The sequence below is a fragment of the Macrotis lagotis genome, chromosome X (assembly GCF_037893015.1).
Source record: "Macrotis lagotis isolate mMagLag1 chromosome X, bilby.v1.9.chrom.fasta, whole genome shotgun sequence".
In the NCBI taxonomy this organism is placed as follows: Eukaryota; Metazoa; Chordata; class Mammalia; order Peramelemorphia; family Peramelidae; genus Macrotis; species Macrotis lagotis.
This window is the reverse complement of record NC_133666.1, coordinates 67,890,961-67,915,330: the sequence shown is the minus strand read 5'-3', so window position 1 is coordinate 67,915,330 and position 24,370 is coordinate 67,890,961. Positions and strand designations below refer to the sequence as shown.

General features: G+C 45.9%; 1 protein-coding gene across 2 annotated transcripts; it reads right to left on the bottom strand.

The window, feature by feature from the left end:
- Nucleotides 1–420: 420 nt before the first annotated feature.
- Nucleotides 421–17,456, bottom strand: PLP1 (proteolipid protein 1). 2 transcript variants are annotated; one of them, XM_074201524.1, is made up of 7 exons: nt 17,247–17,456; nt 6,842–7,028; nt 5,822–6,083; nt 4,642–4,810; nt 3,968–4,041; nt 3,234–3,299; nt 421–2,525 (listed from the first exon to the last, which is right to left on the bottom strand). In XM_074201524.1, the coding sequence occupies exons 1-7, from the start codon at nt 17,248–17,250 to the stop codon at nt 2,454–2,456; spliced, it is 834 nt and encodes a 277-aa protein (XP_074057625.1). In that variant the 5' UTR covers nt 17,251–17,456; the 3' UTR covers nt 421–2,453. The 2 variants fall into 2 exon arrangements, with proteins under 2 accessions (XP_074057625.1, XP_074057626.1); XM_074201525.1 differs by having other exon boundaries at nt 5,927–6,083; nt 17,247–17,448.
- Nucleotides 17,457–24,370: the final 6,914 nt, after the last annotated feature.

Sequence of the window (24,370 nt, the reverse complement as noted above, 5' to 3'; positions counted from 1 at the left end):
GATGGCTCATTTCACTCCTATCACACTCTTGTCTGGCTAAGACCTTGAGGCCTTTTAGGGAAAGGTGTTTTGAGAGGTATGGTGGTAATGGAAGTAAGAGCTTTGGAGAGTCTATCATTGACATGAAAGGGCATCTTTGGTTGGGGATAGGGGGAAGACCAGTATCAGAGTACTGGCCTACACTAGATTTGTGAGGCAAACTCAACCCACACTTCTGTGTTAGCTAAGCACATATGGTCTGGTTTCATTTGAACTCTTGCTGTGAAATCATCTGCCCTGTCCCCCTGCTTGCCATAAAAAAAACAACACAAGAACAAAATATTCCATAGGTTTGTTCCAGAGCAAACCGACATTAGGGTCCTTCATCAACTACTGTAGGTATGAGAGCGTCAAACAAAACTGTTCACTCAGACAATTCCATTTGATTGAGAATAATTTTAATTTACTTTCTTTAATTTTATAAAATTCATCTTGTAAGAAGGCTTTAAACATTTTATCCTTTATATATGTTAAAGCTGAAATTCTAAATCAGCAATGAAGAAGATACTTTCAGTTGATTAAATACTGTGTGGGGGTATATAAATGTGTGTGTGGGTGTATACATATGGGGGAAAGTGAGGAAAGGTTGGTTATTAAGTTAAATCAAAAGAAAAATCAAGGCCTAGACTACTTTTACTTTCCTTGATCTTGATTGGTTTCGTACTAAATAGTTTCCCTCCCCTCCCCCAACAGTTTATCTAATCTTGTTTGAAGAAATATAGAGATCTCCCTGATCCAAAATGCTGCAAAAGTTACTTCGGAACAAAAAAAAAAGGAAGGTAGAAATATTTCATTAAGAGCTACAGTTCTGTACCAAGTAATCAAAATCCAAGTGGACAAAGAAAGTGAGAGAGGACGAAAATGCCTGAACCAGCCACCCAGCTTCCAGATGCCTTCCTCTCTGGCCCTTTTGCCTTTGGAAAGGCACTTCATGTGACTTTCATGAGGGAGTCTGCCCTTCTGTTAAGCTGGACTCTCTGTCTCTTTCTCTCCCCCCTCTTCCTTCTCCCTCCCTTTCTCAAATACCATAGGACAGTACTAAATCACATCTTCCCTCCCTGGCGAGAAAGAATGACCAAACTGGTTCTTCAAATGGAGGTTTGTTTTGCATAGTGCAAAAGGACAGCTTGGCAATGTTCTCAACTAAAGGCCCTCCTGTACAGAGATGGCAATATTTCAGTTGTACTTCGGGATGGTTTCAGTCCCTTTTCTCATAAAAGAAAAACAACTTCAATGGTCAAACAATTATTTGGCAGCTCTCTCAGGCATGAGATCAAAGTTGTAAAGAATAGGGAAAAAGTGGGAAATATGACACTTCCTCTGGTCAGAAACAAATCAAGATCTTCTAAGCCACTGACTAGACAAATACCACCCCAGGAAAAGAGCACCATTGTGAAGGTATGACCAAGTGGAGGGCATCATACACAGCTGGTTAATGGGATGGGGGCGGGAGACATGCAGAGGCATGGCATCCAAAGAGTCAGCCTGTGTCTAGGAGAGGGGCGTCTTGGGTTACACCATCAAGCCATTGCTCTCTTTGGATGCATCTCTCTCCAACTGGCCTTCCTCTCTACTCCTTGGAAACTACAGGGCTGTCGTGGTAGCTATTCTGTTATCACGGTTACTTAGTGATAAGATGCTAAGAGCTTCATGTTGCTGTTCCTTATCAATGTGTAAGGTTGAGGGTCCCCTCGTCTACACAGACGCCATGTTCCCTTATGCTGTGAGTAGGCTTGGCAGAGTTAAGGCTTAAATATTCCATCATATCAGGGTCAATGCTCTCCTTTCATAGTTGAAAGATCCTTGCTCTGACCCTCTTCTCCCAGCTGCAGGAGGCAGATTTGGGCAAATTTTCACATGTTTATGAGGCAATCCTCCCTTCTCAAATGGCAGGAAGAAGAGAGGAGAGAGGACTCTATTGTCTAGAACAAGGAGATCACTGGCCTCTATCTAGGGTGATGAGAAAGTGATCTCATTCTCTCTCTCTCTCTCTCTCTCTCTCTCTCTCTCTCTCTCTCTCTCTCTCTCTCTCTCCCTCCCTCCCTCCCTCCCTCCCTCTCCTTTGTCCCCATCAATGGAAGGGCCTTGATGATTTGAAGGCACCACCTGTTCTTTGGGAGATGCTTAAAAATCAAACACTTCTTTGAGACAGGAAGTCCCCTCTTTGCCATTTCCCATTTCTAGCAGAAAGAGTTGGAAAGCTCAATGCTTAAAAGAGATACAGAAGGGAGAGGATAGAGAATGGCCTCCAGCATCGAGTCTCTCCTTTCTTGTTATACTTGTTGATTATGAGGAGGGCCAGTGAGCACTGAAGGCAGAGAGTTAAGATAGGAGATGCAGCATTGCCCGGCTGTGTGGTTAGAGCCCAACTGTTAGAGAAAGAAAGGGGACTCTGGGGAAGTGATGTCCTGGATTCAGAACTTGGTGCCTCGGCCCATGAGTTTCAGGACAGCATAGTTGTATGTGGCAGCGATCATGAAAGTGAGCTGTGAAGAACAAAAAAGGACAGGAATCATCAAGAAAGCTCTCTGCTTTCCTCAGAACAGTGTGGCATAGTTCTTCCTGCAAATTTGGCTGGGAGCCTTCTCTGAGTGACTTCCTTCAAATGGCCCAGACCGATGTGTTCAAAGCATGGTGGAAAGAGCACTAGACTTGAATCCAAGTCTTCTGAGTAAAAAGGCACAGCTCTGTTTTGTTAGGATGAGCAAATCCATTAACTGTTCTGGATCACTTTTTTGTGTTATCTGTGCCTCTTATCTCACATGATTGTAACAAGATAGAGAAGATACCAGTTGGGCCTCCCTGTGTCCCCCATGGAAGTACCTGGAGGGCCTCTCGAAATGGTTCAAGTTCTTGCCTAAGCCTGAGTCACAAGCCCTAACCCTGAGGTCATAGCATGTGCTCTGTGGAGGCCCACTACCAGCCAGAGTCACATTCCTAGGTGTAGCCTCTGAACTGTGAACCTGAGACTTCCTTCAGACCTCCAGCTCCTTCCCATCCATCATCTTTCTTGCTCCCATCTGCTTTTCCTGACTTGATACCAGTGATCATAGTGAAGCAGCCCAAAGCACCCAGTTCTTCTGGGTGTTCTAGCCGTGCCTTTTTGCCCCAGCTGTCTCCTGGGGCTTTCAGGCAGGGTCCCTCCCTAAGCGAGGCTGGGACAATTGCCAAGACAACACAAAAGCTTAACTCACCAAGGAAACCAGGGTGGCAGCAGCACCAATGAAGGCCGCAATAAACAGGTGGAAGGTCATTTGGAACTGTAAGGAAATAGGCAGCATTAAACTCCAGGAGAGCAGCACTTGGATGGCCTGGTGTCGGCTCCCATGTGCATTCTGTATCCCCAACTCCATGGGGACCTTTGTGAGGACATGCACTGAGCCTTCTTTGCTTTCCCCTGCAGAGTATCCTAGGGTGCCCAGTGCTCTGCTGAAATCCCTTCGATTCTCCCAGACTGGCAGCTCTTTGCCCACTCTGCATTCCCATGAATCCACTTTCTTCCTTCCTGGGAATTACCCCCTTCTACTTCCTCTGAGCATAACATCTCTCTGTCTCCCAGCAGGGATTAAGAAGGAACTCTGAATTTATTCTTAAAAATAAAATAAAAATCCTAAAAAGAAAGTTCAGATTGACTTTGCATAACCTGTAAATAAAACTGCAAAGGGCTTTTGGTCTTTTCCCCAGAAGAACAGCAACAGCTCCCTTTCCCCGAGAAGGACTTCCCATCCTTTCCCTTGAGCCATTTTGGCCACTGGGCCCCCAACCTTCCTCAAAGATGTTGACTGCTCTGGGGCAAGGGGATGGGAGAGGGAAGGGAAATCAACTTAGCCCAAGCCTGGAGTGACTCAGATGAGCCCATGGTGCCATTGCTGAGAGTGCCCCGTGCTGACGGCCACAGGCAGGAGCCCTCGCTGCATGGGCCACTCACCTCGGCAGTTTTACAGATGGACAGAAGGTTGGAGCCGCACACCTTTCCAGGGAAAGCATTCCAGGGGAGGACTCCTGAGTAAGACAAATATGAGTCATGGGGTCTGCTCAATGGAGGCCTGGAACCCAAAGAAAGTCTTGCCAGATATCAGTACTCTTCCTAGGAAACTGAAGATCTTGGGGGCCCCATGTCCAAAGGTGAATGCTCTATTAGAAGTCTGTAGGGTCTAGTTGCCTACATTGCTGTGGAGATAGCTGCCAACCTGAAGAGATCTTTCCATAGTAAGACCAGGTTAGAAAAGTCCCACTCTCTCCAAGGAAACCCTATCCAGGGAGAAAATGACTTGGGCTTCAATTTACTTGGTAAAGATGAAAAAAAAAAAAGGATGAAAATCAGGCCTGGAGAGAGTTGAATCTGCCCCTTGTCTCAACTTCTCTATGTATATGTTATGTGAGTTTCCTAAAGGAAGCGACTGTCTTGCTTGAGTATCTTATACCTAGTAGAGACTAAATAAAGCCTAGTTAGATTCTATTTTCTCTAGTTTAGTGGTACCATGTTGGAAATAAAGCCAGATGACCCAGTATCCTCTAAGCCCTTGGGGACTGTTCTAGCCACCCGCCCTGGGCTTTCATGTCTTGGCTACCAGACTCCACTGTCTACCAGGTTCTACTTGCCATACATCCTGGCATCAGCACAGAGGCTGCCTATGCTGGCGGACGTCTTGCTGGGGAAGGCAATGGATTGGCAGGTTGTCCAGGTGTTGAAGTATATGTAGACAGGCACAGCAGAGCAGGCAAACACCAGCAGCCAGACAACTGTCAGGGCATAGGTGATGCCCACGAACTAGAAGAAACAGCCCACATGCCCAAGAAAGGAAGATTACCAAGGAGAGACAGTGGAAAGCAGACTGGCAAGTTAGGAGATCCCTGAGTGGCATGTGCTAGACATCAGAGATCTCCAACAATTGAAATGACAGAAGGGCACCTCTACCAGGTGGCATGAGATAGTTATCTCCCTGGGGACCCTGGGTTAGAGAGGTTTGCAAGTTAGTTCTTGGTCAGAGAAGGTGTAAAAAACCCAAAGCAGGTTACAAAAGAAAGCCGTGCCCTCAATCTCTCTCTTACCTTAGGCTGAGCCTGGAAAATGTTTTCAGTCAGGAACCCTTCTGGTCCCTGAACAGAACCCAAAGCCAATTGGAGATTGAAGCTGGGGCTCCCATACAACTTTTCTGAGCCAAGTGCTGGCAGCTGGGGTGGGGGTAGTAGCTCCAAGGAGCATTGATGGAGAACATGGGGTACCACCCCTGGCCTTAGCAGGGGACTGTTATAGACTCCCAATACAGAGCAATCTAATCTAATCCAACCTTTTCAAAGGCCTACAAAGTAGGCTGGGAGGCCAGGACAGCCTGGCTTCTGACACTCTAGCCAATCATTTCATTGCCATAATTTGTTTTCCAGTTATATCATAGACACCTCAACATAACTCTAAAAGATGTGAAATTGAGCCACTCTGAGACCTTCATTAAGGCTTTCCAGGAAAAAATGGCTTCTTAGCCTAGTCGGAAAAAGAGTCTGCCAGCAGAGGACTTAGAAATGTTTTGCTTGGGCAATCACTTCTCAAGACCACCTTTTCCTTTTAGAAACAGATTTTGCCAGGGACCCACTGGAAGAGGAGGCTGAGCCGGCTGGGCACCGCGTTCTTCCGGACCCTTTCGCTCCAGAGTGGCCGCCTTCCCAGGTCTTGACAGTCGTGCCCCTGAGGGCCCAATGTCAGTCTGGAATGAGGCCATAAACTCACCCCCAACTGTCCCCCACCCCTTGTTTGTTATTCCCACAAAACCCTGATGATGATCACCTTGTCGGGATGTCCTAGCCATTTTCCCAAACAATGACACACCCTGTCCAAAGAGTGAGCTTGATGTTGGCCTCTGGAACCCCTCCCCTTCGGGCCCCCTGTTACCGTAGCGCTCAGGCCCTTGCCGCAGATGGTGGTCTTGTAGTCGCCAAAAATCTGTCGGACAGCACCGGTGGTATAAAAGCCCTCAGCCAACAGGAGGGCCCCATAAAGGAAGAAGAAAGAGGCGGTGCCGTAAATTACATACTGGAAGGCATGGATCCTACAGTAACAGAGAAAGGGTTGGGGAGGAAAAACCTTGTCATTCAGTGTCTGGCTCCTCCTTTGCAAAGCAAGGTCCTTGGTGATGTTGAGAGATGCTCTTGAGAAGGATTCATGTTTTCTCCCCCTCCCCATCAGAACAGGTAGGGGAAGACAGAGTGGGCAAACAGGACCCAACTCCAGCCCACTGGCCATCCTCACTTACCCTGTATTCCCAAGTACCTGGGTTCTACTCTCCAAGTCCTAACCCTTCAAGGATGCTACCTCAAAAGGAGACAGGATAGGAGGTGAGTTAGAGATGAAGAAAGAAGAGAAAAGGAGGCGGTATTTATCTTGCTGTAACATCAGCCAGAAAAGACCCAAGGGAAGCTTAGTCCTGGGCCTGAGGACAGTCAGGAAGTGAATAGGACACCCCAAGGGCAGCAGCCCCTCTTCTGTCCAGTCAACATGCCTCCCCTGAGTACACCATACCTACCCTGATGGAAGATCCAACTCAATCAATATTCACCACACCTAGCAGAAGTTAGACAGAAAATATGTGAGCAGATAGAAGGGAGGTGGGGTGGGGACAGGAAAGTCTGCTTTTTTTCCTGAGCTTGACATCTCTTCCTCAGGAGGACTTGGAAAGGGGACAGCCCCCAGAGAGAAGGTTCAAGGGGTGCCATCTTGCTGCGCATCAAGTCCCTGCTGCTAAATCTAACAGTCAGTTTTGGTCACAGTTGGGCCGATCTCCAGGAAAGACAATGGGAAGGTACTTACACATTCATGAGAAACTCATAGTCTTGGTAGTTTTTGGAAAAGTAGGTCTCAATCAACTTCTCTGTACCAGTCAGTGCTTCATGTCCACAGCCACAGAACAGTGCCACTCCAAAGAAACACAGTCCAGTGGCTACCAGGGAAGCAAAGGGTGCCCCAACCATACATCTTGCACAGCACTCTAACAAGCCTAAAAGAAAGGGGAGAAAGAAAGTCAAAGGTTTGGGAAAACCATGATCACACATAGTCAAACTCTATTGAGTAGCAACATTGAATCCCCAAGCTACATCCCAGAAACCCCAGACTCAAGTCAGTCAGATTCTCTGGGTTGGAATTGAAAAGGGATTGACTCAGTGGTTTATCCCAGCCTTCAAAATAAGGCTGCACCTGCTGCTTGAGTACTGGCTGAACCAATTGCAGCAGATGAATTCAAAGAAACTTGAGAAGACTTGTATGTACTAAAGCAAAACAGAGTAAGTTGAACTCAAAAAACAATTTGCAGAACTTCAACTTTGTAAAGGAAAGCACTAAAAAAGATATCAGAGCTTAGCTCAATGCATTGACCAATGATTCCAGAAAACAAAGGAGGAAATAGACCTCCCTCCTTTTCAGGGGAGAGTTGGTGGTCTTCAGGTACAGAATGAGACAAGGGAAGTGACAACTTTCTCAAAAATTCCAAAAAATTAATCACTCAAAAAAGGCAACTGTAGCTAGAAAGACCCACAAGAAATCTAGATAAACCTGATAGAGATCCAATTTGCTAAATCTCTTCTTTTGTTTCCCTCGGTTTACTTTTCCACTCAATCAATAAGAACTTAGTGAGCAATTCAGGTATATCTTGCCCTCAAACAGCTTCTAGTCTAATAGGTGACTAACTATACTGAATGGTACAAAGGTTCCAGGAATGCCGAATGACTCAGTCCTTTTAGGCTAAATGGAGGAACTAGAATGTAAGCTGAGCTGGGAGGGATAGATGATAAAGAGAATCATCCACATTCCTGGATATTTGTTTTCCTTGTGGTACAGGGAGGTAGAAGAATGAATGAAAGTTGAACAGTTACTGAAGTTTCAGACTGGGGCTTCATTTCAACTCAACCATTCATTAAATATTTGACAAGATAGGCACACAGAACCAAAAAGCAAGCAGCCCCTGACCCACAGGAGCTCCCAAGGAGAGGGGTTTAGGATTCCAACCAAAGTCCATCTCTCTTCACATCCAGTCCTCTTTCTCCCTTTCTCCCTTTCTCCCTTCTTCTTACCCTGCTACATGGGGGGTATTACCTGGATTAGGTAACTACATGAACTTGGAATGAGTTTAGTCAGGACAATGTCTGTGTTTTCTTAGCTTAAGAATATGGGAGCAGTACAAGGAAGTAAAAATGATGTTCAGGGGAGAAGACGACACTGACAAATGTGAACAGGGTATTGCTCTCTTTGGGTCTAATGATTTCTTCAGATTTTGCAAGGCTGCTTTGTTTCTCATATCCTGGCTTGGCCAATCTCAGAGCCAATGGACCACATTGGGGTCCTATCCAAGCAATTATAAAGAGACTTTATAAGAACGCAATAAAGCATGAAATGCCTTTCAGTGATGAGGAAAATATCCCAAAGGAAGAGAAGCAGGTGTCATGAAAATGCCAACAGTCCCAGATAGGGCTAAAATTCCAAATCGAATCTCCTGACCCAAGAAGAGCTAGTATGTGCATGTGACTCAATGCAGGAAAGAATGTGGCCCTAGCCACTGCTCTTGTCATCCAGAGAGCTGCCAAAAGGAAGAGGCCAGGCAAAGGGAATCAAATGGCAGAGAACAAAATGCCTAGGATTGGGGCCTGGGAGGGACTTCTTCTTGATAGGACCCTTAAAAGGCTGAAGGAAAGCACATGACTTGCTACTCCTTAATTTATCCAAGGAGGGGGGTGGAAATCCATCGAAACACCTTTTTTTCTAAAGCATATTTTGTAGAGTTACTGGACTTAGAGTTAGGAAGAGTAATGTTCAAACCATGCTTCAAGTGTTAGAGCACCTTGCTATTTAAAACAAACAAACCTATTGTGGATCCCTTTTTTCAAACCAAAGAAAATAGATCTCTTTGGTTTATCTGAGGGACTTTCTTATAGAGAAGGTACCCATTGTCTGACTCCATTTATACCTGGAACCTTTGCTTTTCAGCCCTAGTCATATGGACACTTCAGTTACATTCCATTTGAAACTTTGGTGAAAATCTGAAGTCTGGTGGGATTGTCTTCATACACAGAGCAAATATAGACTCACTGGGATCTTTGGCATGTCTTGAGTCCCAAGTGGGGCTAAGAATCAGAGACGGGCAGAATTTAAGAGTCTTTGACATACCAATGTCTTTGGTAGAGAAAGGAAGCAGAGACTCAGAGAGTTATATAGGTAAATTCTACTTTCTGTCCCTCATTGGCCTTATTACACTGACTTGGACCTCAAAGCATAAGAAAGAGTAGGCTGCATGTGGCTAATGGGAGAATATGTCTTGCATGACTTCATATATATAATGGGAATAGTATTTCTTGCCATCTCAATGAGTAAGAGAAGCCAATGGAGGGAAGGAGGGAGAGAATTTGAAACTGAAAATAAGAATTAAATTATATATTTTTTTAAAAAATCCACATATTAACAACAAAGGCTAGGCTAACAAAACCCAACTCAACAAGAAGTCATTGGTCATATCAGCCACAAAACTAGGCTCCTTGGACTCTTCCTCTTGATATCAGCCACAAAACTAGGCTCCTTGGACTCTTCCTCTTGATACTCAAGAGGAAGAGTCCAAGGAGCCTAGTTTTGTGGCTGATATGACCAATGACTTCTTGTGAGAATCAAATGAGACAATGTGTGTAAAGTCCTTTGTAGACCTTAAAAGGCTAAATACATGTTAGATGATTGCCATCATCATCATCATCATCATCATCATCATTAGTGGTGGTAGTGTCATGGTAGTGGTGGTTGTAGTAGATGTGGTAGTAGTGGTGGTGGTGAAAGTCATATAGCAGTAGTAGTAGTAGTAGTAGTAGTAGTAGTAGTAGTAGTAGTAGTAGTATCAGAACATTCAGCCTCTGAGCAAAGTAGCTATTTCACCCAGTCATATACTTCAGATAGATACAACAGTGATAACTATCCAGATTAGGAATTCTCTCAGTCTTTACCACCCCCTTCATATTCGACGTTGGAAATTTGATCTTTCTATTAAGATTAAAATCTTAAATCTAAAAACTCTTAGTTTTGCCCCCACAGGACCAAGCTACCTGAGCTGAATTCTATTTGAACTGCCATCAATTAAGTAAGACCAAAAGAACCACATATAAAATGTCCATAAGGATGTAAAAGGGAAAGGCAGGACATTGGAACTCAGATTCAGCATTGACCTGAACTGGGCATCCTCTGGAGCTAAGACATATCACTGTAGACTAGAGCAGTAATTTGTCTATCGACACGATCTATGTGTCTGCTTTGTTCCACTGTATAGTTCTAAGTTTGGGGGCTAAGGGACTGAGGAAGACAATATAAAAATAAAATAAAACACCTTTAAAAAACCTACTTCTTGGGGCAGCTCGGTGGTGCAGTGGATAGAGCACCGGCTGTGGAGTCAGGAGGACCTGAGTTCAAATCCAACCTCAGACACTTAATAATTGCCTAGCTGTGTGACCTTGGACAAGTCACTTAACCCTATTGCCTTAAATTAAAAAAAATTTAAAATCCATTTCTTATCTTTTCTTATTGTGACAGCTGTCAGCCTCACCCCACCCCCTGATTCTCCTCTTTTCCAAGCTAAACAATGCCAGTTCATTTAACTATTCAACCAATTCTTCCATGGTCTGTGGCCTCACACCTCTGGCTTCCCTCCTTTGGACATGATTTCGAAGGTGTGGTACCCAAAATTGATCATAGATCTCTACTGCGATCCAAACAGTGTGGGTAGCAGTGTTGTGTTGTTGCTGAGAATGGAGGCCAAGGTTAATCAATCAGAACTTTTCAAAAGAGCTTTGACAGGTCTGGAGGCCTTTATTTGCCCACACAATGTTTAAAAGTGACAGAGAGATGGTACAACCCCTGAAATGAATCTTCTGCCTTTGAGAGTGAAGGAAAGACACATTCCTTATTCCCAAGTCATCCAAAGTCATCCCTTTTTGTCCTAAGTTAAGAGAAAAGAAAACTTTGAGGTAGACAGTATTGATTTTTACCTCTGTGTCTCCAACTCTCTCTCTCCCTCCCTCCCTCCCTGTCCTCTCTCATTCTCATCTCTTCTTCTAAAGAAGGGCCCTTGAATTCTAAGAGGGGGTCAATGAACCCCCACTGCTCCCTTCTCACTCTGGCACAAGGTCAGGACTTAGACAGAGCACTCTACAATTTCCAGGACAAAGAAGCTTTATTGTACCATGGCCACCTCTCTCTAGCCTCCTTAGGATTCTGCTGCTAAGGGTTGGGGGGGGGGGAGGATAGGCAACAATGGAAGGACTCTGTGGGGAGTTGAAGTTAAGGGTGCCACCCACAGCAACCACCAGCCATTGTCCAGGCTACCCCCAATAGGGTAGGCCCAGACTGTAAGAGTCAGTGGGTCCAAAACTCGGCACCCCCAAGCCTAGCACATTTGCTCCTCATAAATATCCTCCTCCAGATAACTATAGAGATTTTCCTTTGGGATGCTCCTAGCTCTAGCAAGGGTCAAACTAGGGACAGGAAGGGGAGGTGCTTGACTTGCCAACTATGTCTCTGTCCTGCATTTCCCTAGACCTCAAATACCTCAGCATATCTCTCTTGGTACCTCATTTGTGGCTCAAAACAAAGGGAGAGAAAAAAATAGAAATTTCAGCAAAACATCTAATGTCAAGGCTAAAATAAATAGCCCTGGACAAATCTATTGCTTGTTAGCTAGAAACAGCCCCTTGATAATATGGAAACCCAACTAAGGACAGACACAGTCTGGTCATTAGCACTGGCATCAGCATCAGGACCAGGGATAGCACCAGCACCAGCACCAGCACCGCCATCAGCATCAGGACCAGCTGACAAGGGAAAAGCAGTATTTGTACCAAGGCCATTGCTCCAACAGCAGCCTTCTCAGAGTGCAAGTCTAACTGGTCTACAGAGCCACAGTTGGCAAGTTTGACTCTTGGGGCAGGCATTCGGAAAATACCCTCAAAAGCAACTTTGGAATTCACAACATGAAAAGAAAAAGGAAGTAATGAAGGCCAATTCAGATGGGGCGGGGGCTTCCTTTACTAGCGTCGATACTACTGAAGAAATCTGTGTAAGAGCTCCTCACTGGGGTGCAGAAACTGAGAGTATGCAAACAGCCCCACCAGCCCTACCCTAGTTATGTCTCTAAACCTCCCACCCCATATGAGAAGAAACAGGACTATGAGGCCTCCAGAATACAGATGACAATCCCTGGTTCCCTTACAGATAAGGCTGATATAGGCTCTCCTTATGTAGGCAACTTAGAGGAGATTCAATAGGCATATATCAATATTTGCAGTGCAAAAAGTCTAGGAAAGGTACAGACTCTCCATTTTAGATTCTTTTCCTGTTAAAAACACACTGACCTTTAGAGGTTTCAGGAGAAACTAACTGCTATCTACCAGTCTTATCTCTAGACTCCTCAGAATAATATAAGAAAACTTTTGATTATTGATGTACTTCATTATTACCATTTTACAGATGAGGAAACTGAGGCTCAGAAAGATAAAGTGACTTTCCTAAAGTCATTCAGCTAAGGAGTGCCAGAGATGGAATTGCAATCTGAGTTTTTCCTGATTCCCAGTCCCCCACATTTTCCCCTATGAGATCAGCTTGGCACAGCAAAAATGCCCCAGACTTGAAGATAGGGGCAGTAATAATTGTATAATCTACATTCTAGTATCATTTGAGAAAAATCCTTTGGAAATTGTAGAGCAAAATTTAAATGTTACTGTGAAAAATAATAATAGTTGAGAAGACTCTGACAAGATGCTATAAAGAAAATAAAAGATGCATCCTGGTGCCTGCCCTCAAGAAGCTGATAGTCTTGGGAAGGCTATGTGGTACAGTGGAAAGGGTGTTAGACTAGGAAGAAGAACAGCTTTGTGTGACCTCAGACAAGTCACTTCATAGTTTCCTCATCTGGAAAATGAAGGGTTTGGAGTTGGTGACTCCAGTATGCTGTATTCTTGTGGCCCTCTCTTCAGCTAGAAATGCTGGTCAGTTTGGTGCAGGTTGAATTTCATTCGTAGTGACCTCTCTAAACTGGCTGGACCATTTAGTCTGCTTCGGAGTAAACCATCATTGGATCAGTCTTTCCCTTGATATCCCACATAGGCGATTGGTGATAGTTATGTTACCCAATGGAGTTACCAGGGGCTTGGGAACGATCCTTCAGACCAATGGCAACCTGCAAGGACTGGCTTCCACCTGACGTCATCACTTCTACCCGAAGCTAGCCTCCCAAATCTTTATTCCCTTTCATGAATAGTTCAAGGGTGAAAATTCAACAACAATTTAGGAAATCACCAGAGGATGGAAAGACAAGGACAGCAAAAGGTAGCCCTATATAATTCCTAGCCTATCCCTTTAATCTGACAGAAGGAGAGATAGAGGTATCTTAACCAATAGGACTAAACAACACAGTGAGTTCCACTAAAAGAGAAGCTCTCCTTATCTCTAGGTCTCAGACATGGAAGCCATCTTGCCCCCTCCACCCAGGGTCAACCTCCTAGCCCTGCCTTTGTCAATAGAACCCTTCTTAATAGGGGCTTATGGCAACTGACAGGTCCAAGATGGACAGCTGTGGCTGGTACTTGGGATGGATGAGGTTTGGTGGGTAGGTTCTAGTACTGAAGTAACAAACAGCAAGAAGAGGCAGAGAAAGACAATGACCCTTGCTGCCAAGATGAAACCAGTTGGACAAAGCCTTATCTGTGAGCTGGCTTCCTTCCCCATTCCACATCTTTGTTTCTTCCTCATTTGCAGCCTTTGCACTTCTTTCTGGCTCTGTGGACCAATAACTGAGACCTCCAAAGTCAGCCTGGGGGAGGGGAGTGGGGAAATGAAGGTGGGTGAACTGGCTGCCAGAGAGTTCAACCTAGGGGTGAAGGATGGTAAGTGCATAAAGTCAGGTAATGAGTCTTGTAATTGGCTAGCTAACTGAAGGAACTTAGCCAAGGCCCTTCCTTTTTCTTGAAGTCTTAGGTCTTCTCATCTGTAAATAAGACAATTGGACCAAGTGATCATCCATAGCACCTCAAGATCTGCCCTTTGATGACTGCTTGAGGAACCTGTCTCTTTTTGGGGCAGCACCATCTAGACCATGCTGCCATTCCTTGAGCACCATGGGTGGAAGGAAAGAAGGAAGATCATGGTCCAGACAAAAATTGGTCAAACCCACTGGCTCTGGTACCATCTGCTCTGCACCTGTTTCCTTCTCTGTAGGGAGGGAAGGATACACGCCATCTTTGGAACAAACTAGTCTCAATAGGTTTGGGTCTAGGACACAGAGCTTCTCTTTGCCCCCCAAAAGTCTAGAAGCAATGGGTTTCTGGTTGCCAGTCCTTTTAGAAAGGCATACCCTTTTCTCCATTTCCTGCCCCATAGGACCATAGGATGTAGGGAATGAAAGAACCTGAAAGAACATTGTTCTAGTCCAATGTTCACTGAAGCCCAAAGGGGGAGTGAGTTGCCCCAAATGCTACAAGGTGGGGAATTCTCCTTTCAGGACAGTTCCCAGACCACTCTTTCCTTCTGGGATGAGAATTTCTCCTTCTCCCTTCTCCACAGCTTTTTCAGTTGCTCTCCTGCTGCCTAACTATCCCAGAGTTCCCTGCCACCTAGCTTTGGTGGGAAGGAAGGCAAAGAAGGGACAAAAGGGACTCCTAACTGTAGAGTCTGCTACCTCAGGAACAGATTGGTTCAGTAAGAACATGTTAGTTTGGTCCCTTTGTAGCTCCCAAGTCTCTCAGGTAACACCCTGGTGGTCCGGGGTGTTGAGCTGGGACATGAGCCCTGTCATTCAGAGTCAACTCCTGAGTCTACCACACTGAACCAGCCCAAATTTCCTCCTCAATAAGAAGCAATCCTTCAAGTGAAGTATAAGGTGTCTGGTTACCAGGGTAACAGCCACTGTTTTCTGACAAGAATTTTTATTCTTAAAGGCTGAACTCCAGGAACCAAAAGGGGCGATTAGCTACCAAAAAATAGAATCTGACCCTCCTTGGTGTCTTTTCTGCCCCACTGTTTTCATCGAAAGTCAAATCATAAGGACCTGTCCTTGACGCCTCCCCTTCAGCATTCTGGGGGCCAGGGCAGACACTATGACATTGAGATGGTGGCCTCATTTCAATGGGCTCTCATATCCCCATGTACCAAATAGATGGGAGATGAACACAGCCCATCTCTAGTACACTTGGCCTCTGCTTTTGGCAGTACTCTTGATCTGAGTCATCTTGGTCTGATGAAATCCAGAGCCAGTGCCTAGCTGACCAGAAGGCATTACATCTCCCCCTATTTCATTCCTCTCCTCATCCTTTCCTATCTAGAGCCTGAGCCACTCACCACTTCCCTGTACCATCCCTTTCCCTCACCCATCTGGCAAATCCTTGGTATCTCCACGGACTGGAGTCCAGTGTCCCATGGTCTCAAAGGACTTTTCCCCCTCTTGTGGTAACCACATGTTTCTGACACTAATATCTAGAGTACTCCAAGAGATCATTCTGGAAGGGCTAATCAACCTCAAGGAGTCAGAACCAGCCCTCATGTACTTGAAAAATACAGCTTTTAAAGACCTTTTCCATTCACTGCCTTGTTTAATACTATTGGTAACCCTATTAAGGGGGCAGAGCAATGATTATTATATCTATTTTCTAAGTGAGGAAAGTGATGCCTGGGTAGAAGCAATATGGCGCCCACAAATCATTACAAGCCACATTTTGCTAGCATCTTAAGGCTGGCAAAACACTTTTACACAAATTCTCTCTCTAAGCCTCAATAACTCTAAGAGGGAGGTGCTATTATTAGTTCCCTTGTAAAGAGGAGAAAACTAAGGCTTGGGAAAGTTAAGGGACTCGCCCAGGGTGTCAGAGGCCGGATTTCAAAACTGGATCCTTCCCAACTCCAGACTGATTTCCACTGCACCACAGCAGTGGGGTTGAAAGGGTCTTTAGATGTCACCTAAGCCAATTCCTTCATTTTATAGTTAGGGGAAAGTCTGAGGCAGTAAGGGACCTTAGAAATCAGGACATCCACATACTTCCTTTTTCAGGAGGCCACCGAGACCCAAACAGTGACTTGACCAAGGTGACACAGTTAATGAGTGACAGAACTAGAGGCTCCTGATTCCTCTGAGACCTCTTTCTATTACATCTCACTACCAGAACAAGACCTGCAAAAAGATGTCTCTGTACATTGAGACAACTAGGTGGTTGAATAGAGCACTGGGCTTAGAGTCAGGAAGACCAGAGTTCAAATTCAGCCTCGGACACTTACTAGCTGTGTGACTCTGGTCAGTCACTTTTTTCTATCTGCTTCAGTTTCCTCCTCTGTACAATGGGAATAATGATAAAAACCTATCTCACCGTTGTGAGACTCAAACAAGGTCATATTTGTAAAGAATTATCACAGTAGCTAGACTCTGCCCCCTTCCCATCCTGCAGAATGCCCGTCTTCCTGAGAGCAACACTTAAATGTTGCTGCTGCCTTGATCCAGAGGCTCATTGGAGCTGCATGTGGAAGGGACATCCTTCCTGTAGGAAGAGACTGTGACTTCCAAGCAAAGCTTGCATTTCAACAGGAGCAAAACCCACTCTCTGGTGGAGGATGCTTTGGGGACATTTGGATGGGCTGGGTTAGCTGCACTCCAGTAGGACCTTGCTTAGGTAGAGGTTAAATTTTCAGAGGGCAGCACCCACAGACTTCTCAGTGGGGCTGGGACCTGGCAGCAAGGTCTCTGATCCTTTTATCCACCAGCCCATGAAGAGATGCCAGAGCCCAGCAGCTGAGGAACATCTTCCAACAGGTTCTGAGCCTGGTACCACAGGAGGGGCCATGCTCTGTGGACCAGAAGAGAGGGGAAGAAGAGGCCCAAGTACTACTAAGGTCTTAGAGTGATGGGGAAGGAAGATGATGGAGATATAAATGGGCAGAGGGAGAAAGGCAAGTCTGTCCTCCTGGGTTAAAGAACTCTCTCCAGGAGACTGGTGGGTCTTCTAGCAGGGTCCTGAAATAAGGAGTGAGAAGCAACATGCACCCAACCCCCTCAGGGAAAGGAGTCACTAATCTCCAAAGACAGATCCCAGAATCACTAGAAACCCAGTGCTCTGGTCCTGGCATTCCAAAGCCCCAAGGGCACACCCAACCTGCCCCAAACTCCTAATCAGGCTGCCCTGCCAGGGTCTGTGGCTAAAGTTCTTGGCAAACTCACCCATGGCTTTGGCACTCCACACTCCAACTAGGGTTGGCTGCTACTCCCGCTTTGGGGCTGACTTGGTTCAGCAAGAAGAATCCTGGCTGCTCTCTCCTCTCCTTCCTCAGCCCTTTACTTTTTCACTCTGAATATCTTTGTTCTCTTCTCCAGCAAAGAAAAGGGCTTTCTGATTGACAGCCAATCCCCTTAAAGGGACAAGCCTCCTTTCCTCCTCCTCTTCCTCCTCCCTCCTGCCCCCTCTCCTCCCCTTCCCTCCTCCCCCCAACCTTGGGATACTCCCTTTTCTAAGGGCTTGTTGTGTCTTTGCCTTTTCTCCATAGCTGCCAGATTGGATTTTGTTTCCCTTTCGTTGCTGCCATTGCAGTTTCCTACTCTTTTTCAGTAACATCAAAAATTGTGACTTAGGGGGTAGCCAAAAGGGAAATTATTCTGGTAGCCACTTGGGATAAAGGAAGAAGATGGCACTGGGGGAAAAAGGGTGGGATGGGGTTCCAAAGATAAGATGCTCAGCTGCCCTGAGACCAAGATCAAACTGTAAAATGGTCGGTTACCCTGTTCCAAATGAACAATCACTTAACAAATAAGCACCCCCTGGGTGCCAGGCACTCTGCCAGGGGCTAGGCATAGAAAGACAAAGAATGAGACAGTCCCGGCCTTCAAGGAGCTCCCATTCTAATAAAAGTCCTTATCCAGGTAGGAGGAGAAAGGAGAAGGGACCTAAGTCAGGGTCTGAGAAAGAAAGATCAGAAGCGAAGGAAAGGAGAAGAAGGAAGCCCAGAAGCCTTAAGGCCCACTTTGGCAAACTTGTGCTGGGCCCTGGGGACTTAGACATAGAAAGGAAACCATCCCTGCCCCCAGGAGGGTGGCATTCTACTGGGCTTCTGCATATTCAGGTCAAAACAAAAATCTCTACCAAGTAATCTACCTGGCAGAGGAAGAGGTTTACCAACTGGAAGAATCAGGAAATGGTTCCAGTAGAAGAGAGGTGGCCCTTGAACTGAGACTTGAAAGGAACCAGGACTAGATGGAGGCAAAGGTGAGAAAGATGGGCTACCGCCTGGGCAAAGGCATGAAGATGGGGGATGATGGAATTCTAGGTACCAGGAATAGCAAGTAAGAGTTGAGTTTGTGAGGTGGTAGATGAGGAAGAGATGGCTCACATGAAATTAGTCAGGAAAGATAGCTTGGAGCAAGACTGAAGAGGTGGAAATGCCAAATAGGGGAGGTAGTGTATTATCCTGGAGGGAAGAGGGAGCCACTGAAACATGTTGAGCAAGGGGTGACATTGTCAGGCAAATCAGGAATGTGCATTAGAAATAGAAGTTTGGCAGCTAGAGAAGGAAGAAGTTGGAGGCAGGGAGACCAGTTGGAAGGCTATGGCAATTGCTTGGGCAACAAACAGTGAGAACCAGGTGGAGAGGGGAGTGAAGGGGATGAATGCCGAAGGGACAAGTAACAATGTTTGGCAACAGATGGGTCTGTTCCTTAGGGGTTAGGGGAGCTTCAGTAGTGATCAGTGTCCAGTGGGGGATAATGGTCATCTATGAAAGTTTGATTCTTATCCCCCAAAGGATAATGGACCTGTTGAGTCTCAGTCCACTAGCCAACAGCCATAATCTACTACTTAGGAAGGGAGTCCTGTGATCCTGGGGCTGTTTGGTTTTTGTCCCCAAGGAGCTTCTACTCTCTCTTGGAGAGGGGCAGGATGAAACTTGGACTGTAGAGAAGAGACAGTGCCAGATAAAAGATCTCAGTTCAAATCCATCCCTACCTACCTGTGGCAACCTGGGCAGGTGCCAAGATGCCCTGGATGATTTGGAAGGGAGGATATAAAGGGACAGAGTTCTTTACAGCTGTGTTCAGACACAAAGAATTCCCCGTTACTTATTCTTATTCTGGAAGAAAAGATCAGCAAATAGAGCTGGAGCTAGGCCTGCTTGGAAGAAGATAAGAGAAATGCCAATGAAATTCTGTACCCCAGTTTCCCAACCACATTCTCCCATCATGCATCATCTGGCTTGCCCTGCCTCCCTCTACATGTGTCTCTTGTCTCTAAAGGCCCAGTGAATTCCAGAGGATGGCCTCCTGTCTGCTCTCTGGATTTGGGGCCCAGCAGGACCACAGGAGGAGGCTCTCCCAGGCCGTTTGAGACAGCCCAGTCACAGAAATGCCAAGCAAATGGGACAAGGCCACATGAGCTGGCAAGTGAGGGGCGCTTCTCTGCTCCAATCACCTGAGCTCCCTTTGGCAGGACTCTCCAGAGGCCAGCTGGGCTCCCTAGCACTCCCCAGGTATCCCTCCAGAGGGCAGTGCCAGCCTTCTTGGCAGCTGCCCGATGCATGGAGCAGTGGGTGCCTCTGGAACAATGGAGGCTTGTGTCCGAAGTGGTAAACAGTTTGCTTCATGCAAAGCTGAAGCCAATCGATAGGATCTGGGCACCTAGAATGGCAGCTGGTGTTGGGGTGCATGCCTCCCTTCTAAAGAGCTCGCTTTCTACTCCCTCTTCTCAGGGCTCTCTGCCTGCCTGATCTCACAGCAAGGTCACAGGAGGCAGACTCTCATGGCCCATTGGGCATGCCCAAGTGGTTGTTGCCCCAAGGGCCAGGAAAGATACTCAACCATTGTGAAGGCCAAGGAGGCTAATGGGGATCACAGGTTTGAAGATCCAGAGCTGGAAGGGCCCCTAGGGATCATCAAGTTTAACCTTTCCACTTCACAGATAAGGAAACTGAGGTCCATAAAGGTTTAGTGACTTGTCCAAGGTCACACAAGTTGTACATAGCAGAGATAAGATTAGAAGCTGGCTCTTCTGTCTCTGAAGTCAGGAAGGAGGCTTAATCTCAACTGAGAGGAAATTTGAATCCATAGTCTACATAGATTTTTACAATTTGGAGAAGAACCTGGGAAATAGTCCTTGAACTGATAATTACAGGAAGAGATGGCATACTTGTCCTAAGCCTAGAGGAAGAGACTTGGTCACCTGACAACATTCTGTGTCTGAACATCCTGTCCTAGGTTTCCCACACCTTATGCCTCCTCAAATCAGCTGGTCCCACAGCCAAGTCTGGCCAGGTTGTTCAGGGATTAGGGGGAGGGAATGGAGATGCCTATGAGTAAAGAAGCCTCCAGCTTGGCACTGACCTTAGGAGCAGGATGGGGTGAGGAAAGCCAAGGGTGCAGATGTTGGAGAAGGAGCTGAAGACCATCTAGCAGCCCAGAGCCAGATGAGTCTTAGGAGAAGGGAAGTTGAGATCAACCAAAGTAACCCAGCAAGTCTAGAGCCCTCAAAGTGCCTGCAAGACTTGAGGAAATGGGCCCACCCTTACTCTTTCAGCCAGCAGCAGAGAATGGCTACGCAATCCAAGGCCAGACCATTTGCCCATGGTCACATGCCAAGCCAAAACCAGAACCAGTTCTTTTAGAGATCCCTAATAGTGCATACACCCACCTTCCCTTGGCCCTCACTGAGCAGTCCTGTCAAGCATATCGTTCCACTGTAGGAGGGACCATCAAAAGCTGGAGAATCTTTAGCTGAGATCTGAACCCACACTCACCCCCAGTCAAGCTTCCTACCCAATGCTCTGGCAAAGTAATCTTGGGCCTTGAGTTTCCTCACTGGGGATTTTGTGTCATGGACTCTTTGGGCAAAGGAGTGGACTCCCTCCTGAGGATGACCCTGGATCCTATGGAGATTCTACAGACATGTGGTCTGGGAGGCCCCAGGCCCCTTTAGAAACATGCTTTTAAAGAACTGACAAAATTGGGAAATCTCAATTGAAGATTGATTAAAAATTAGTAAGAAAAAAATATAGTTGTTTTCCTATCCAGGTCCATCTCCCCCGCCTCCATCCTAATCTAGTTATGGTTCCTTGGGGGCCACTTCTGTGGACCCTGGGTAAAGGAGTGTTTCTCTAGATCATGATGGTGGCATCTTCTTTTTCTAAATATGCTTGAGAAAAAGAGGTAACAGGTTCTCTGGGCTGGTTTTTAGGACCAAATATTTGATTATTGAAACAGGACCTTGGTTTACCTGTGTATAGGATGGCATTGGGTAGTGCTATCAAACTCAAATAGAAACTGGGGCCACCAACCTGCACCTAAGGATCACTAGTGGGGACAGATTGCCTTCTGTTTAAAACATGATATTCTCAATGCTTTGTTGTATTTTGATTTATTTTGTGAAATATCCAGTTACATTTGAATCTGCTTTGGACCCACTCAAGAGAATTGTAGGTCACCACCAGGGTATTTGACATGTCTGGTGGGGAAGACAACACACTTGAAAACACTGTGAAGGTTGGGGCCTGGGATTGCTCCTTGCATCTTGTACCAGAAAATTTCAGACACCAAAGAAGGCAGATGGGAGACTGGCTTCTTTTTAGAGGACATCATCCCGATCTGATGTCATCCCATCTCAGTTAGATTGAAAAAAGGAGGGGCAGCTAGGTGGCACAGTGAATAGAGCACCAATCCTGGAGTCAAGAGGACCTGATTTCAGCTGTGTGACCTTGGGCAAGTCACTTAACCCCACTGCCTTGCAAAAATAAAAAAAAAGGGGGTGGAAATGGGTTGGTAAGCCAGGGTCTATATGGGCTCTTATATATAAGCATATTGAGTGGGGCCTCCCCTCCTCAACCCCCAAACTCTTTTCTCTGAATTATGGTATGATGGCTTCAGGGACTAGTATGGATCTCACTTAAAAGCATCGGGCTCAGGGTGGCTAGGTGGCATAATAGATAAAGCACCAGCCTTGGAGTCAGGAGTACCTGGGTTCAAATATGGTCTCAGACACTTAATAATTACCTAGCTGTGTGGCCTTGGGCAAGCCACTTAACCCCATTGCCTTGCAAAAAAAAAAAAAAACACCCAAAAAAAAAGCATCAGGCTCTACACTTAGGAGTCATCCTTTATATTTCCCTCTCCCTCATCCTCTGCGGCATTCTTGCCAAGCAGCATTGAGTCTACTTCAATGACATATCTTTCAACAACATTTTCTATATTCACACACCCCCATCCTAATTCAGACCTTTAGCGTCTCTCACCTGGATTACAGCAACGGCCCTGCTAATAAGGCTCTCTGACTCAAGTGGCCCTTCTCTCTCAATCCAATTTCCACACATCTGCCCAAATGCGTTTCCTATAGCACAGGACTGACTGCCACTCTCTCCACTCAATCTTTAGTGGCTCTGTAATGCCTCGAGAATCAAATAGCAGCACTTCAGGGGAGAACTAAAAGCCTTTCCCAGTCTGGCTCCCTAAGCCTTCCAGTTTTATTTTCCACTACTTCCCTCAAAAAAATGTTTATCAAACTGAATTCACAAATCATTGGTCCTCTTTGAAAATGGAGTATGAATTTCAACCACAACTCTACTGGGATACGGGGGTGGGGAGAGATAACTCATCTTCCCCCAAAAGAATAGTCATTTCAGGAGACAGCAAGTCTTTATAATTGGTTTGGGTTGGAGGTGAGGCAGGAATCAGTAATAGCTTGGGTAGGAAAGATTCCTTAGTTGGGACTTGAGGGAAGCTAGGAGGTGGAGGAAATTACCCAAGTCTTAGAGAACAGCTGCTATATGCCCTGGCTTTCTTGCCACTGCCACCAGTCACCCACAGGTAGCAGCAATCGGGCCACGGCCACATGTCCTGGGACTCTCTCTGACTACCTTTTTTCTACTCTTCACACATTTATGATTGAAACAGGACTTTGACTTACCTGTGTATAGGATGGTGTTGGATAGTGGTGTTGAACTCAAATAGAATAGAAACTGGGGCCACCAACCCACACCTAAGGGTCACTAGAGGCAGGGACAGATTGCCTTCAATTTAAAACATGATATTCCTGGTACCAGGTTAGCACATAATGATAATAATAAAGTACTTAATAGCATATGACCAGACTCCTGCAAGGGCCTCTGGGAAACTGCCATACTTGGAGTCAGAAGATCCCCCAGAATTCCCAGCCAGTGGTCATCCAGCCTTTGCTTCAAAGTGGCCAGTGAAAGGAGACTCATTGAATCTTGGGGGGACCTATTATATTCTGGGGACATCAAGTCTAAATTCATTTCTTGAAAACATCCCTCACTGCTTGGTTCTGCCCTTTGAAGTGTTTTGCCCATTCAGGTCCTCAAAGACAGTAGCCATGTCCATGCTAATCTTCTCCTTTCCAAAACCAAACATCTCCAGATCCTTCCACTGATCCTAGAAGGCCTTTCCCCATCCTGGGAATCCTCCTCTGAAAGCTCCTGAGTTTACCAATGATCTCCTCAAAATACAGTGCCAAGAAATGAACATGGTTTTCCATGTGTGACTGGACCCAGCAGAGGACTAGGGCTGCATTTCCTCACTAAGCCTGAACACTCTGCCTCTTGAAATGGGGCTGTCCCAGGACACTATTGACTCATGTAGGGCTTGCTTTCCCTTCAAATTCCCAGTTTCATGGGTCACCTCTGTGACCTTGACCAGTCTCTTCCCTTTCTGGACCTCAGTTTCCTCTTCTTTAAAATTATGGCTTGGCAATCCCCAATTGACAAATGGTCAAAGGATATGCAAAGGTAATTTACAGATGAGGAGATCAAAGCGATCCATATTCATATGAAAAACTGCTCTAAATCACTACTGATTAGAGAAATGCAAATGAAAGCATCTCTGAGGTACCATCTCACACTTCTGACTGGCCAATATGACCAGAAAGGACAATGATCAATGTTGGAAGGGATGTGGGAAATCTGGGAAACAAATACATTGTTGTTGGAGCTGTGAACTCATCCAACCTTTCTGGAGAGCAATTTGGAATTACAACCAAAGGGCAACAAAACTGTGCATACCCTTTGACCCAGCAATACCACTACTGGGTCTATACCCTGAAGAGATGATGAAAAAGGGTAAAAACATCACTTGTACAAAAATGTTCATAGCAGCCCTGTTTGTGGTGGCAAAGAAATGGAAACAGAGGGAATGTTCATCAATTGGGGAATGGCTTAAAGAACTGCAGTATGTGTATGTGATGGAACACTATGGGATTAGAATTGAAGGAAGCCTGGAAGGATTTGCATGAACTGATGCTGAGCGAGATGAGCAGAACCAGAAAAACACTGTACACCCTAACAGCAACATGGGGGGAT

Coding starts and splice junctions, on each gene's coding strand:
- PLP1 (XM_074201524.1), bottom strand. Junction 4,811..5,821: donor GGCTAGGACATCCCGACAAG/GTGATCATCATC, acceptor TGTTTCTTCTAG/TTCGTGGGCATCACCTATGC. Junction 2,526..3,233: donor CTGCCACCCTGGTTTCCTTG/GTGAGTTAAGCT, acceptor TGTTCTTCACAG/CTCACTTTCATGATCGCTGC.